Source organism: Suncus etruscus, chromosome 13 (genome assembly GCF_024139225.1).
Source record: "Suncus etruscus isolate mSunEtr1 chromosome 13, mSunEtr1.pri.cur, whole genome shotgun sequence".
Taxonomy (NCBI): domain Eukaryota; kingdom Metazoa; phylum Chordata; class Mammalia; order Eulipotyphla; family Soricidae; genus Suncus; species Suncus etruscus.
The window spans coordinates 27962505-27978457 of NC_064860.1; the positions used below are offsets into that span (position 1 = coordinate 27962505).

At 37.0% G+C, this 15953-nt stretch overlaps 2 protein-coding genes across 2 annotated transcripts in view; one reads left to right on the forward strand and one right to left on the reverse strand.

The window, feature by feature from the left end:
- The window catches only part of PARP9 (poly(ADP-ribose) polymerase family member 9), a 30988-nt gene extending 22989 nt beyond the window's left edge, over positions 1–7999 (reverse strand). The window contains exons 1-2 of the mRNA XM_049785538.1: positions 7996–7999; positions 520–1277 (exon numbers count right to left, since the gene is read on the reverse strand). Coding sequence (XP_049641495.1) covers positions 520–1277; positions 7996–7999 — 762 coding nt within the window. The remainder of the gene's footprint in view (positions 1–519; positions 1278–7995) is intronic.
- The window catches only part of FAM162A (family with sequence similarity 162 member A), a 497431-nt gene that overhangs the window by 141398 nt on the left and 340080 nt on the right, over positions 1–15953 (forward strand). The window lies entirely within an intron of this gene.

Below are 15953 nucleotides of genomic sequence, written 5' to 3' on the forward strand. Positions count from 1 at the left end.
AACCAAAAAAAAAAAAAGAATATCTGAAGGGGAGAGGAGGGCTTGTACATAGAAGAGGTTATAAACACTATAGGCATGATTTGTTTACAATTTAGGTTTGGCTTTCATAGAGGAGGAGTCCTCTCTCTATGTATTCATGCCCACATAAAGACAAACATTAGTGATTTATTCTTAAGGTGTTGTAAGAGGTCTGACCCTAAAAGAATGGGTCTGAGTTTTTACAGACTGGTTGAATTAAGATAAATAATTAGCTTAGGTATATCTTATATAAGAGGGGAAGAGAGAGCAAAAGATAAGAGAGAGAACAGAAAAATAGACGAATAAGTAAAAATAAATAAAAATATTTAATAAATCAAATTAAAGAGATTGGGTTGGTGGGTCAGAGTGGGGAGGTTTTTCCCATTTTCTAGGCATTTTGTCAGTGATGAAGTTGGGCCTTGCTAAATAAAGGTTTCAGGGTTAGATAATGGCTGCGCAGTTCAGGAAAACCATAGGTATAGCATCTCAATATTGACTTACCCCGGATTCCAGCTTGTTCTCCTTTAGAATGAGTTCTGAAACGCTTTGAAAGGCATACACAGTAGGATCCTCATTGCTTACGAGATGAATTTCTTTCAAATTACCAATTGGTCGTTTATCTTGAAAATAGCTGCTGATAGTTTCCACAATGGTCTTTGTACACAAAACCAGAGGAAAGGCAAAAATTCCAGAGCTTATCGCTGGAATTGCTACTGTCTTAATATTGGGTAAGTTTGTGACATAATTCAGAATATTTTTAATGACTACTTCTAGCAAATGGATACATTCCTCTCTTTTCGCTACATTCCACAGAGGACCAACAGCATGGATAATGTATTTGCAAGGAAGCTGATATGCTTCTGTGACAGCTATCTCACCAACTGGCAATTTGCCATGGTGGGAAATGTAAAGATTGCTTTCACGTTGGATTTCATAGCCACCGGCTTTCACCAGTGCACCTGCCAGGCCACCACAGTGCAGAAGGTCTTCATTGGCTGCATTCACTACTACATCAACAGCATGCCTGGTAAGGTCATCGTTCCAAACAGATAACTCTAGCCCAGGAATCAGCATTTTCCTGAAGATTATCAAAGAATTATTGCTGTTACATTCCTGAACTGGAGATTCTAGGACAGAGAGACAGTCAAACTTCTTCTCAAAGATTTCACAAAGTAGACTTTCATTATTACTTAAAATTCTGAAGTCATTGAGACTAATGGGAATTTGCCAACTATGGTTATTTTCAAAACCACCAGTCTCTAGAAAAGGAAAAAAGATAAAAATAAATTAGCAAGAGTTCATTTGAAAAGTATGAATTGTCACTACATTTTGAGTTTGCCCATCTTTTTATCTTTCTTACACATACATATAACAAAACCAATGATATACAGTATCATTGTATTATATGGATATCAGCCATTCATAAAGTTCTTAGTCATGTGCTTAACATAAAGTATGTGGTAGATTTTGTAATATTGGTAATGGAAAGAATATCGTAAATGGGGGGTTCATGAATTTTTATATATATGTAAATTTTTCGAGTGTGGAAATTTCTTAACTGAAGGCACAAATAATGGAAAGAGCTTCATTAATAATCAAGAATGTAAATATTGTCTTTATTAGTAACTTGTTTTCTTTGTCAGTGTGCTTTAGTTTCACTTAAAAACAAGTCTGAAATAAGGAGTTTTGCTTGATTACATTTTTTAAGAGATAATCCTAAAAGTCACTAAATATTTGATATGAGGAGTGCTAGAGGAAATAATTTTTTGCCATACTTCAGTTTTGGCACAATTTTTGTGACATTGAAGTGGAGGAAGTTACACAGTTCCATGAAATTGAGGCAGAGGGGTACTGGTGTTCTCTTTGTGACTGAAAAGAACCATTTTACCTCCACATCAGCATGCTAAAGATGAAATTTCTTCTAGATACTAAGCCACACAAAACACAAAATACTTCCAGATTTCAAAGGTCACAGTTGGAAAGGAACACAAAAACCACCATGCTTAGAGAGTGAAGCTGGTATCTGCTTGACCCAAACATTACCAAGCAAATACATAACCTTTTGATAAAGACTTTAGAAAGAAAATGTTGAGAATGTTCAAGGAACTCAAAGAAACAATAGAATGGACAGCCATGGTGGGAATGTTGCATTGGTGAAGGAGGTGTTCTTTACATGACTGAAACCTAATCACTATCATATTTGTAATCAAGATGTTTAAATAAAAATATAAAAATATCGACAGTCAATAAAACACAAGAGAATATAAAGTCAGAATGAGAAAACTTTTTTTTTTTTTTGGTTTTTGGGCCACACCCGGCGGTGCTCAGGGGTTACTCCTGGCTGTCTGCTCAGAAATAGCTCCTGGCAGGCACAGGGGATCATATGGGACACTGGGATTCGAACCAACCACCTTTGGTCCTGAATTGGCTGCTTGCAAGGCAAACACCGCTGTGCTATCTCTCCGGGCCCAGAATGAGAAAACTTTTACCAGAAATGATAACAGAAAAATGTGCTAGGCAAGATGGAAACCTCACTGGAAGGCCTCAATAGTAGGGTATAAGTTGCTGAGGATAGAACCAACAAACTTTTAGAATGAGTTACACACCACCTCCAAACAAAAGTAAATGAAAATAATCTTAAGAAGACAACTGACCAAAGAGCTTTGGGATGAATACAAGAGGAAAAATATAAGAACCATAAAGGAACCAGACAGCCAGGATGAAAAGAAAAGCCCTATGAAGAAGTAGTCAAATATAGACTGAAAAGTGTATGCACTCACATTCTGGAAGTCAGTATGAAGGATACCAGCTAAATGAGATCCAAATAAAAATATTCCAAGACACAATTTAATCAGAATGATGAAAACTGTAGATGGAATATTAAACTCAGCAAGATAAAAGAAGAAAATCACATACAAAGGAGTATATATATATTTTTTGGGGGGGCCACACCCGGTAACGCTCAGGGGTTACTCCTGGCTATGCACTCAGAAGTTGCTCCTGGCTTGGGGGACCATATGGGACACCGGGGTCGAACCGCGGTCCGTCCAAGGCTAGCGCAGGCAAGGCAGGCACCTTACCTCTAGCGCCACCGCCCAGCCCCACAAAGGAGTATATTTAAAAATTACAGAATTCTGGGCCCGGAGAGGTAGCACAGCGGCGTTTGCCTTGCAAGCAGCCGATTCAGGACCAAAGGTGGTTGGTTCGAATCCTGGTGTCCCATATGGTCGCCCGTGCCTGCCAGGAGCTATTTCTGAGCAGACAGCCAGGAGTAGCCCCTGAGCACCGCCGGGTGTGGCCCAAAAAACAAAAAACAAACAAACAAAAAAAATTACAGAATTCTGACTCCCCTCCTCCTTGCTGCCTTCAGATGGCTTGACCCTAATTTGGCTAAGGCACCCCCGAAACATTCTGGGACCATGACTAAGAGCATCAGGACCTCTACCTACCTCCAGAACATTCCACATGCTAAACACTTCAGGTTGGAGAAAAAAAAAAAAAAACCCTACCAGGCTACTTACACCCAGACTCAGGTTTGCAAGCTCCACCTCCCCTCCCCTCCCCTCCCCTCCCCTGTGCTACCCCCAGACTGCACAGACACCTTAGCTTCTGAGTGAAGACATTTTAAACAAATCTAGATTAGTTGAATTTCCCATTCTTTTTCCTTAGAAAATCCACAGCTTTAAAAAAAAAAAAAAGCCAGAGGAACAAAATAATGAAATAGTTTGCAATACCTCTATCATACTTAGGTAACCTTAGTTGTCTAGGAAAAATAAAGTAAAAATTGCATAACCTTTACTCACTTACAATACAATTAGTTCAGCAGGCCACTTTATTAAACACCCTGAAACTTCAACATTCAAAACTACCAAATGCAAAGAAATATTGGTAAATTAAGGAAAAGACTAGCATCTAGAAATATGAAGGGAAATCCTAGCTAGTTTCCAAGTCCACCAAAATGCAGGAGCCCAATAGATGAGGACCTAAAGTCAGCAATGAATGTTTTAGCAATATAAATCAAAGAATCACTAGCCTGGGAAATTAAGACATCTATAGATAAACAATTTAACCAAATCAAAGAAGAACTCTTACAGAAGATGAGAAAATTCATAGAAATGGAAATAAGAGAAATAAAAAACATGTTAGCAAACCATAATAGCAGAATTACACATGTGAAGAAATGCATAGAGGAACTTGAAGAAAAACTACAAGCCAGCAATGACAAAGAAGTCAATAAGGAAATAAGAAACAAAACAATGGAAAAAAATGTTAGGTATTTAATGAACAAAGACAAAACAATATACATCTTATAGGAATACCAGAAAGAGAAGAAAAAGAGAAAGGCAAAGAACAACTAGTGAGGGAGATAATAGAAGAGAACTTTCCCACTCTCTGGAAAGAGGCTGCTGTACAAATTCAAGAGGCAAAAAGACTACCAAACAAAAAAGAAGCTAACAGAACAACACCAAGACATATAGTTATCAAAATGAAAAAAAAAAAAAAAAAGAGGGATTGAAGTGGTGGTGAGAGTGGTAGGGTATTTGCCTTGCAAGCTGCTAACCTAGGACAGATTGTGGTTCGATCCTCCAGCATCCCATATGGTCCCCCAAGCCAGGAGCTATTTCTGAGTGCATAGCCAGGAGTAACCACTGAGTGATACCAGGTGTGCCCCCCCCAAAAAAAAACAAAGAAAAAAGAAAAAAGAGGGCCCAAAGAGATAGCACAGCGGCATTTGCCTTGCAAGCAGCCGATCCAGGACCAAAGGTGGTTGGTTAGAATCCCAGTGTCCCATATGGTCCCCTGTGCCTGCCAGGAGCTATTTCTGAGCAGACAGCCAGGAGAAATCCCTGAGCACCACCGGGTGTGGCCCAAAAGCTAAAAAAAAAAAAAAAAAAAAGAAAAAAAAAGAAAGAAAAAAAGAAAAAAGAGATGAACACTTTAAAACAGCAAGGGAGAATAAAACCCTCAATTATAAAGGAAAGAACAAAAGAATCAAACAAGACCTTCCATTTGCAACAATCCAGGCAAGAAAAGAATGGAGCACTTTTTAAACTTTTGAGTGAAAGAAACTTTAAACCTATAGTCCACTACCCAATAAAACTCACATTTACATGGGATAGAGGGTTAAAAGCATTCTCAGACAAAAAGGAGCTCGCAATATTTGCACTAAATAAACCAGTGCTACAAGAGCTACTCAGAGATCAAATACACAATCCAACTTCCCAATTGTAACAACAACCCTACACAATATAATGGCACAGCAACTCTCTCTGTCAATAATTTCCTTAAATGTTAATGGACTAAACTCTCCCATCAAAAGACACAGAACAGAAACAAAATGTGGATCAGGAAACAAAACCTGGATATCTGCTGCCTGCACAAAATACACTTACAAATTAAGGATATTCACAGACTCAGAGTAAGTGGATGAAAAACAATTATACAAGCTGCTGGAAAACAAAAAAAAGACTGGGGCAGCCATACTTATATCAGATCAAATTGCATTCAACCTCAAAAAAGTACTCAGAGACAAAGATGGACACTACTTATTGATCAGGAGAAAATTAGACCAAGAAGTACAAGTGCTGATCAATATTTATGTACCTAATGTAGAGTCAGCAAAATATTTAAGGAATTTGCTCACAAATCTAGAGAAACATGGAAGGAAATGTGATAATAGTGAGAGATTTCAACACACCACTAAATGGATCCACTAAGCAGAGCACTAGCAATGACAAAAGAGTCCTAAATGAGAAAGTAGAACTATGACTAATGGATCTATACAGGGACTTCTATACCCAAAAAGATGAATACACATTCTTCTCAGTGTGCATGAAACCTTTTCGAGGAAAGACCACATTTTAGAATAGAAGACCAACCTACATAAAATCACAAATATAAGAATTATACCAACCACTCTATCAGACCACAATACCACAGAAATCAAGATTGATTGTGAAAAGATGTGAAGAAACAACTGGAGACTAAATAACATGCTGTTCAACAACAGCTGGATCACAGAGAAAATCAAGGGAGAAATAAAATGATTCCTTGAGAAAAATGACAATGAAGAAACAAATTGCCAACATGTATTGGATACAGTAAAAGCAGTATTTAGGGGAAATTTTATAGCAGAGTCAGACAAGATAAGGAAATCTAAGAAATTAAAATAGGAAAAGAGGAAGTCAAATTAGCATTATCTGTAGATGATATGATACACATCGAAAACCCCCAAAGAGTCTACAGAAAAAGCTCATAGAAATAATAAATCAATATAGCAAAGTGGTAGGTTACAAAGTCAATACACAAAAGACAGTGGCATTCCTTATACTAATAGTGACTCAGAGGAAGAAGATATCAAAGAGTCTATACCTTTTAAAATAGTGTCCAAAATATAAAGAACCTAGGAATCAACCTAATAAGAGAGGTAAGAGAACTATACCATAAAAACTTCAAAACAGGCCCGTGCAGTGAGCATAGCAATTGGGAGAGAGACTGAGGGGACTTGTCACCTTTGTCTGTTTCTCTTTTCTTCTGTCTCCTGAAACTCTCCTGAGAAGGCCAAGAAAGACACAGCAAAAACTGTCTCCTAGAGGCTCCAGAGAGCACGGTCACTCCGTTTCGCTTTACGGCCACATGCTCTTTCTAACTAATAAACCGTCACCATTGCACACAGAAAAAAAAATCTCAATATAAGCATGAGAATGGGCACCTCGCAGGCAAACATCATGCCCAGAGAATGCAAATGATAGCTATGATGACCCCAAAATACCAATCATCTGATTAGTCTCCCAGATAAGGAGTTTAGGATAGAAATATGGTGGATCCTCATGGAAATCAAAGAAAACATAGCTCTAACTGAACAGAATACAAAGATAAAAATCAAGAAACTCCAAATTGAAATAATAGGTCTGAAAAACATGGTAGCTGTACTAAAAATCTCAATGGAAAGCCTCTCTAACAGGGTAACAGCAGCCAAGGACAGAATGAGTGAACTGGAAGATGAAATGCAGAAAAAATTGTATATAGAAGAGATTGGAAAAGAATCGTAAGACAAACGATCAGAAATGAAAAAGTACTCAAAGAATATGAACAGATGAAAATAGAACTCTTTGAAAAACTCAACGGAAACAACATAAAAATCATCGGAATTCCAGAGGCCCAGGAAGGAGAGCCCCAGGAAGAATCAACAGTCAAAGACATCATCACAGAAAAATTCCCAGACCTAAAGACTGCATGCCTTAAAATTCTGCATGCCCAAAAGTACCAGCTAAAAGAGAAACATCCTAGACACAATGAAGAATCCCACAGATAGAGATAGAATATTGAAGCAGCAAGATCTCAAAGGGAAATTGCATTCAAAGGAACATCATTAAAATTTACAGCATATATGTCACAAGAAACTCTCAAAGTCAGAAGACAGTGGTGGGATACTGAATCAAGACTGCATGAAATGAATGCTTCACCTAGAATACTGCACCTAGACTGACTCACTTTCAGGTTTGAAGGAAGGATACATAGCTTCACAAATAAGCAACAGCTCAGAAACTTTACAGATGCAAAACAACCTTAAAGGAAAAACTAAAAGGTCTACATTAAGACAAGACAGACCAATAGACACACCAAATGTATAAAGAAAGATGACATTAAATTCCATGACAATCATCTCCCTTAAAGTCAATGGACTAAATGCACCAATTACGAGTCACAGAGTGGCTAAATAGATAAAAGAGATGAATCCAACTTTCTGCTGCTATAAGAACACACCTGAATAGTCAGAACAAACATAGACTCAAAATCAAAGGCTGGAAGAAAATCATCTAAGCAAACAACACCCTTAAAAAAGCTGGAGTGGCCATATTAATATCAGATAGCACAAACTATAGACTCAGAAAAGTTGTAAGAGACAAAGATGGACACTTTGTACTAATCAAGGGATATGTGCAACAGGAAGAAATGACACTGCTGAACATATACGCATCAACGAGAGCCCAGAAAAATATTTTGTACAGTAATTGACAAATTTAAAAGAGGACATAAATAATGGCACAATAATTGTGGGAGACCTCAACACAGTCCTGTCACTCCTTAACAGGTCAACCAACAAAAAATATACTAGCCCTGAAAAGAGAAATGGAAGAAAGCGGCCTAGTATGATATATATAGGATACTCCACCCCCAGAAACCTGGATACACATTTTTCTCCAATGTACATGGGTCATTATCCAGGATAGACTTGGAGAATACTTCCATACTTCCATAAAATCAGAAGGATAAAAATTTTGTAGGCTACCTTGGCTGACCACAAGGCTCTGAAATTATATGTGTACTACAAAGGGACACAGAAGAAAAACTTTAATACCTGGAAATAAAACAGCCTACTACTGAACAAGCAGTGGGTCTGAAATAAAATTAAACAAAAAATCAAAAGTTGACTGGAAAAAAATGACAATGAAGACACAAACTATCAAAACCTATTGGACACAGCAAAAGCGGTACTGAGAGGAAAATTTATAGCTTTGTAAACACACATCAGGAAGGAAGAAGGGACCTACCTGAGTAGCTTAATGATGTATCTTATAAAATTAGAAAATGATCAACTAAAGGAACCAAAAAATAGGGAGACAAAAGGAAATAACAAAGCTTAGAGCAGAAATCAATGAAGTGGAAACAAACAAACAAACAAAAATTCAAAAGATAAACAAAAGCAGAAGTTGGTTTTTTGAAAATAAATAAGATTGATAGACCATTGACAAAACTCACAAAGGAAAAGAGAAAAACTTGATAACCCATGTTAGAAATGAAAAGGGGAAGATTCTACAGGTATTGCAAGAGATTCAAAGGGTAATTAGAGAGGACTTTGAGAAATTCTATGCCACAAAACACGAGAACCTGGAAAAAATAGATACATTCTTGGTCTCTTATAACCTTTCACTGTTGAACGAGGAGGATGTAGCATATCTAAACACCCCATCACTATTGAGGAAATTAAAACAGTAATCAAATGTCTGCCCAAAAACAAAATCCCAGGCCCAGATAGATTCACTAATAAATTCTTTCAAACATTTCAAGAGGAACTACTACCAATCCTTGCCAGCCTCTTTCATGAAATTGAAAAAACGGAAACAATTCCAAATAGTTTTTATGAAGCCAACATCAATATGATACCAAAACCAGACAGAGATGCTGCCAAAAAAGAAAATTACAGATCAATATCCCTGATGAACACAGATGCAAAGATTCTCAACAAAATTCTGGCAAATAGGATCCAATGCCTCATAAAGAAGATCATTCCCTACGATCAAGTAGGTTTCATCCCAGGAAAGCAAGGATGGTTTAACATCCATAAATCTACCAACATAATACAAAATATTAACAACAAGAAAAATAAAAATCACATGATCATATCAATACAATCATGTATTGGTCATGTATACATTCAGAGAAAGCATTTGATAAGGTCTAACATCCATTCTTGATAAAATTTCTCAGCAAGATGGGAATGAAAGGAACCTTTCTCAATATAGTTAAGGCCATCTACCACAAGCCAATGGCAAATATCATCCTCAATGGAGAAAATGTAAAAGCCTTCCCTCTAAATTATGGTACAAGACAAGGCTGTCCTTTCTCACCACTTCTATTCAACATAGTAATAGAATTACTTGTTATAGTGATTAGGCAAGAAAAGGTATCAAGGGCTTCCAGATACAAAAGGAAGAAGTCAACCACTCACTGTTTGCAGGTGACATGGCACTGTATTTAGAAAACCAAAGACTACCAAAAAGCTTCTAGAAATAATATATTCATATAGCAAAGTGGCAGGGTACAAAATTAACACACAGAAATCAATGGCCCTTTTATACACCAATAATGATAGGCAAGAAATAGACATTAAGAAAACAACCCCATTCACATTAGTGTCACACAAACTCAAATATCTTGGAGTCAGCTTGACTAAAGATGTGAAGAGCTATACAAAGAAAACTATAAAGCCCCGTTCCAAGAAGTAAGAAGACATGCGGAAGTGGAAACACATACCTTGCTCATGAATTGGCAGGATTAACATCATTAAAATGGCAATACTCCCTAAAGCATTGTACAGATTTAATGTGATCCCTCTAAAGATAACCATGACATTTTTCAAAGAAGTGGATCAAACACTTCTGAAATTCATTTGGAACAATAAACAACCTTGAATAGCTAAAGTAATCTTTGTCAAAAAGAAATATGGGAGGCATTACGTTCCTCAATTTTAAACTGTATTACAAAGCAATAGTTATCAAAACAGCATGGCATTGTAATAAAGACAGACCCTCAGATCAGTGGAATCAGCTTGAGTATTCAGAGAATGGTCCCCAGACATACAATACCTAATTTTTGATAAAGGAGCAAGAAATTCTAAATGGAGCAAGGAAACCCTCTTCAACAAATGGTGTTGACACAATGGGTTAGCCACTTGAAAAAAAATGTAAACTCAGACCCCCAGCTAACACTATGTATGAAGGTCAGATCCAGATGGATTAAAGACCTTGATATCAGACCTGCAACTGTAGGTATATAGAACAACAACATAGGTAAAATATTCTATGAGAGTAAAGGCATCTTTAAGGAGGAAACAGCACTCTCCAAACAAGTGGAAGTGGGGGTAAACAGATGGGAACATATTAAGCTGAGAAGCTTTTGCACCTCAAAGGAAATAGTGCCCTGGAGACAAGAGCCACCCATTTAGTGGGAGAAAATATTCACCCAATATCCATCAGATAAGGGGCTAATATCCAAAGTATACAAGGCATTGACAGAACTTTACGAAAAAAAAAAAAGCTAATTCCATCATAAAATGGGGAGAAGAAATTATCAGACACTCTGTCAAAGAAGAAATACAAATGACCAAAAGGCACATAAAATGCTCCACATAATCAGGGTGATGCAAATCGAAACAATTATGAGGTACCATCTCAAGCCACAGAGATTGGCGCACATCACAAAGAATAAGAACAAGCAGTGCTGGTGGGATATGGAGAGAAAGGAACTCACTTTCCCTGCTGGTGGGAATGCTGTTTTGTCCAACCTTTATGGAAAGCGATATGGAGATTCCTCCAAAAACTGGAAATTGAGTTCCCATACTATCCAGCTATACCACTCTTAGAGATATACCCTAGGAACACAAAAATACAATACAAAAATACCTTCCTCACACCTATATTCATTGCAGTGCTATTTACAATAGTCAGATCCTGGAAACAACCAAGATGCCCTTCAACAAATGAATGGCTAAAGAAACTGTGGTAATATACACAGTGGAATATTATGCAGCCATCAGGAAAGATAAAGTCATTAAATTTTTCTATAATGGTTGTACATAGAATTTATTGTGCTGAGTGAAAGAAGTCAGAGGGAAAGAGATAAACGCAGAATAGTCTCCCTCATCTATGGGTTTTAAGAAAAATAAAAGACATTTTTGCAATAATTCTCAGAGACAAAAGAGAGGAGGGCTGGAAGGTCCAGATCATGACATGAAGCTGACCATAGAGTGTGGTGAGTGCAGTTAGAGAAATAACTACACTGAGAACTATCCTAACAATGTGAATAAATAAAGGAAATAGAAAGCCAGTCTAGAGTATAGGTGGGGTGGGGTGGGGTGGGCAGGAGGGAGATTTGGAACATTGGTGATGAGTATGCTGCAGTGGTGAAGGGTATTCTTTACATGACTTAAACACAACTACAATGATATTTGTAATCAAGGTGTTTAAATAAAAATGTTAATAAAAACAACTTCAAAATACTTCAGATAGAAATTGTTGAGGACATAAAGAAATAGAAGAACGTCCCATTCTTATGTATTGGAAGAATCAATATTAAAATGACCATCTTACCCAAACTATTATATAGATTCAATTCAATTCCTATATAAATTCAGACATCATTCTTCAAGGACTTAGAACAACCAATTATAAAGTTAATTTGGAATCATAAAAGAGCTAGGATAGCTAAATCCATTTTATAAAACAAGAAACTGGGAAGCATTTCTTAACCTAACTTGAAGCTCTACTACAAAGACATTGTGATCAGAACAGCACTGTATTGGAACAAAAACAGAATTTCAGACCAAAGGTCTGGTCAGAATAGAATATCCAGTGACTTGTCCCTAAGTATATGGTCAACTAATCTTTAAGAAAGGAGCCAAGGATTTGAAATGGAACAAAAACAGTCTCTTCAACAAAGGCGGTTGGAACAACTGGTTAACCACGTGTAAGGAATTAAAGATTGATCTATATCTCTCACACCTTATACAAAAGTCAATTCACATTGAATTAAAAACCTTAAGATTATAACCAAGTCCATGAATTTCGTATAGAAAAACGTAAGCAGAACACTCCAAGACTTCACCTAAAAATGTGTTTGATGATGGGATACAAGATCTCTACCATCAAGCCTAAATAAATGGGACTACATCAAACTAAAAAGTTATGTTAAATGAGGATAGAGAATGATTTCACTATATGTGGTACTTAATATATCTATATGAAATTTACAATGAATTAATAGTTAGATATCTCAATCATTGTAAGTGCCAGAGATTAGTGAGGAGAAGTAAACAAACTCAGTAGAAGAGGAGAAACATACACTTCGAAGAAGTCTGCAGTAAAGGAGTACAGCTGATTAGACTGAACAGGTGTTCAATCAACTGTTCATCATAGAGTCCTATAATAATTTTCCAATATTTTTATCTACAGAAACAAGTGCAGTATGCTTTTGGAAGCCAAGGACTCACACTACAGAGCTCACCATTAAAATATTTTAATATCTTAATTATGTCTATAATAACTTTTTTCTTGTCCATCAGGGGTTCTTGAAGATATAGTTTTGTCACCCAAGTTTTGCATTTTAATATTTTAACATTCTAGACTCCAAATACAGTCTCAAAATGGTAAAGCCTTGACAAAATACTCCAATTTGTCCACCTTCCATTTGATTATATCTATTATGATTTGCTGCATATATACACACAGACTGTTGAAATAAACAACTGCACATCATAGACTTCTGTTATAGGCCCCATTCATTGACTGTTTTTTTTACAATTTGGTTTTGTTTTTGTTTTTAAGCCATACTATATTGATCTTAGACCACAAGGTCCACATTGTCAGTTTTCTTCCAGGAAAGGAATCTGGATGCTTGAGACATGGTAAATGACACACCATGAGTAGACTCCTCTTATAGAGCTCACTATCATATTGCTTAGTACCCTTGACGGGAAAAGTATGATTGTTCTAAGAATGCTCCATGCACAATCTAATCCCAGAAGTTTTATCTAGCAAAGTTTATCCCCACAATCGATAAATTGCCTAGATACTAGAAAACCTTACCCCCTCCAAGTGCCAGCCTCATTTTCTAAGAGCTCTGACCCATTCCATAAGGGTCACTTCTTCAACTGTAACTTATGAATAGATCTCCACTGTGTCTGTGTGTGTATATGTGTGCACATGGTGAACTCCTCTATGCTTGTCTAATCTGTATTGTATATAATCCCTGCCTATATATATTTTTTGCTATTACCATGTTCTAATTTTTTATTGTATTGTTCATTCTCTTTTTAAATTTCTATTGTGACCAGTGCAAACTACAAGTCTTTAACATTATATTTAAGGTACATAGTGAAAGTGAATCAGGGCAATTCCCACCACTAGTGTTGTCCTCTCTCCACCCCTGTTCCCAGGATGCATCCAATACTGCCCCACTTTGCCCCCTGAACTGTTAGTGTAACAGGTCCCATTTATGTAGAGTTTGTTGAAGATTGGGGGTATTGGATGGTGTTGTCATTGACTTTGGATTTGGTGTTTAGGTCTGATCATTTTTTATTTTTACTCAAATTTCAAGCAACTGTTTGCTCCTGGTATCATCCACTCCTGCCCCCTGCTCAATTTATGAGGCAGAACAAGATGATTCAAGTTCTGTGGTTCTGTTGGAAAACAAAACAAATGGAAAAAAAAAACCAGCAATGGCAAAAACAAAACAAAACAAAAAAACAAAAACAAGAAAAAAAATAAGAAAGAAAAAGAAAGCATGGTGGCGCTAGTGGTAAGGTGTCTGCCTTGCCAGCGCTAGCCTAGGATGGACCGAGGTTCGATCCCCCGGTGTCCCACATGGTCCCCCAAGCCAGGAGTGACTTCTGAGCTCATAGCCAGGAGTAACCCCTGTGCGTTACCGGGTGTGGCCCAAAAACCTAAAAAAAAAAAAAACCAAGAATGATAGACTATATAAAAGCTAGACTTTTTTTCTTAGAATTTCATACCAAGCAGAAACAAAACAAGTGAAATTTAAAAAATAATAAATACATAAAAATCATAAATAATAATAATTTAAAAACATTTAAAAATTGATGGAGGCTACCTTTACATTTGAAAATAAACTCACTAAGAGGTATAACTATTGAGGTTTTAAATATAAAGAGAAAATATAGATATTCCTATTAAGTCTTTTGAGATATTCTTGAATCCCTGCCTTTATTGTATATAGTTCCTATTATGTGATATCCCTCCTCACCACCCCCATCTACTACCCTACAAATCCTCTTCTATACTCTCACCCCCCCAAACCTGATTCTCTATATTCCTGTATTTAACCCTCTTCACCCTCAGTTCTCTTTTTTTAATATAATTTTTATTTTGATCGTAGTGGTTTACATATTTTTGACAATAATATTATGGGTACATATTTACATAAGATCGGGGGGGTTCCCATCACCGATTTGTCCTCCCTACCCCTCCGTGTTCTTCCTACCTCCTATATCCTCCTCCCTCACCCCCGGGGCTGCGAGAATATGTGGTCCCCTCTGTACCTAGCTTACTACTTAGAAGTCTTGGTTTTGGTGCCTCCCTTATTTCCCCCTCTAACTGGGAGGAAGGACTATATAGTTCAAGTTATGTTGTTTTATTTGAAGAAGAGAAAAGTAGTAAACTGGGGTAAAAGTCTAATATGCTGAAAATGGGCGGAATCCTTCTAGAGGCTCTCATCGTCTGTTTGAGAGATGAAGGAGAAAAATATGGTGAAACACCCCCACAGTACCAAAAGAATTGTCAAATATCCCGTGAGCACTCCAGTGATAACGATAGGCACCACAAAAAAAGCCATGGTATTGAGTTAAAAAACATGGCAGAGCACCTAAAGAAAGAAAAGAAAGAAAAGAAGAAACAAACAAACAGAAACCAATATAAATATAAATGGGGTCAACAACTTCAATAACCACACCAAAACAAAGAAATCGACAAAAAGTAGATAGGTAAATAAAAATAAAAATAATAATAATAAATGAAGAATAAAAAATAATATATAAAAGATAAAAAAATGTTTTGTGCTTTTTGCCTTTTTTTTCCCTCCTGCACTGGCACAGTAAATATTGGGGTCATTTGAAAAGGAATTCACTTGGCCTAAGCATTATGGGGTTTCTCCACCCTTGGGTTATATTGTCACGGGATTAGCTATAGACTCCGTTCAGGTTCATTTACTCTACTGGTGGTGCTTTCGTGGTGTTTGGCACCCTCAGTTCTTAACTCCTCAAGGATCAGAAACTTCACCCTACCCCAGCAAGCTGCCATCCAACTCCCAAAGTGAAAGGACACCCTCTCTGCCTGCTATGTCTCACTTTGGGAAGAACCTGCAGACAATGTTTCTGCAGACCCATTCTATGCAGCCCTTTATTTACCACCTCTTCCCACTGTAGACTATTGGCTTACTATGAGATTTGGCTCCAAGGAACCCTCACCTGGAGGACACTACCTGATTCCCAACTTCTGTGAACCATTTCTCATACTCCACAGTCCATGGGATGGGATAAAACTGTTCTCTGGATTCTATACCCCCCAACTATCTCAAAAGACTTAAAGGGGATTTCTATATTTCTTTTGTATGTTTCTGTAGATGCATTTCCTTAATAG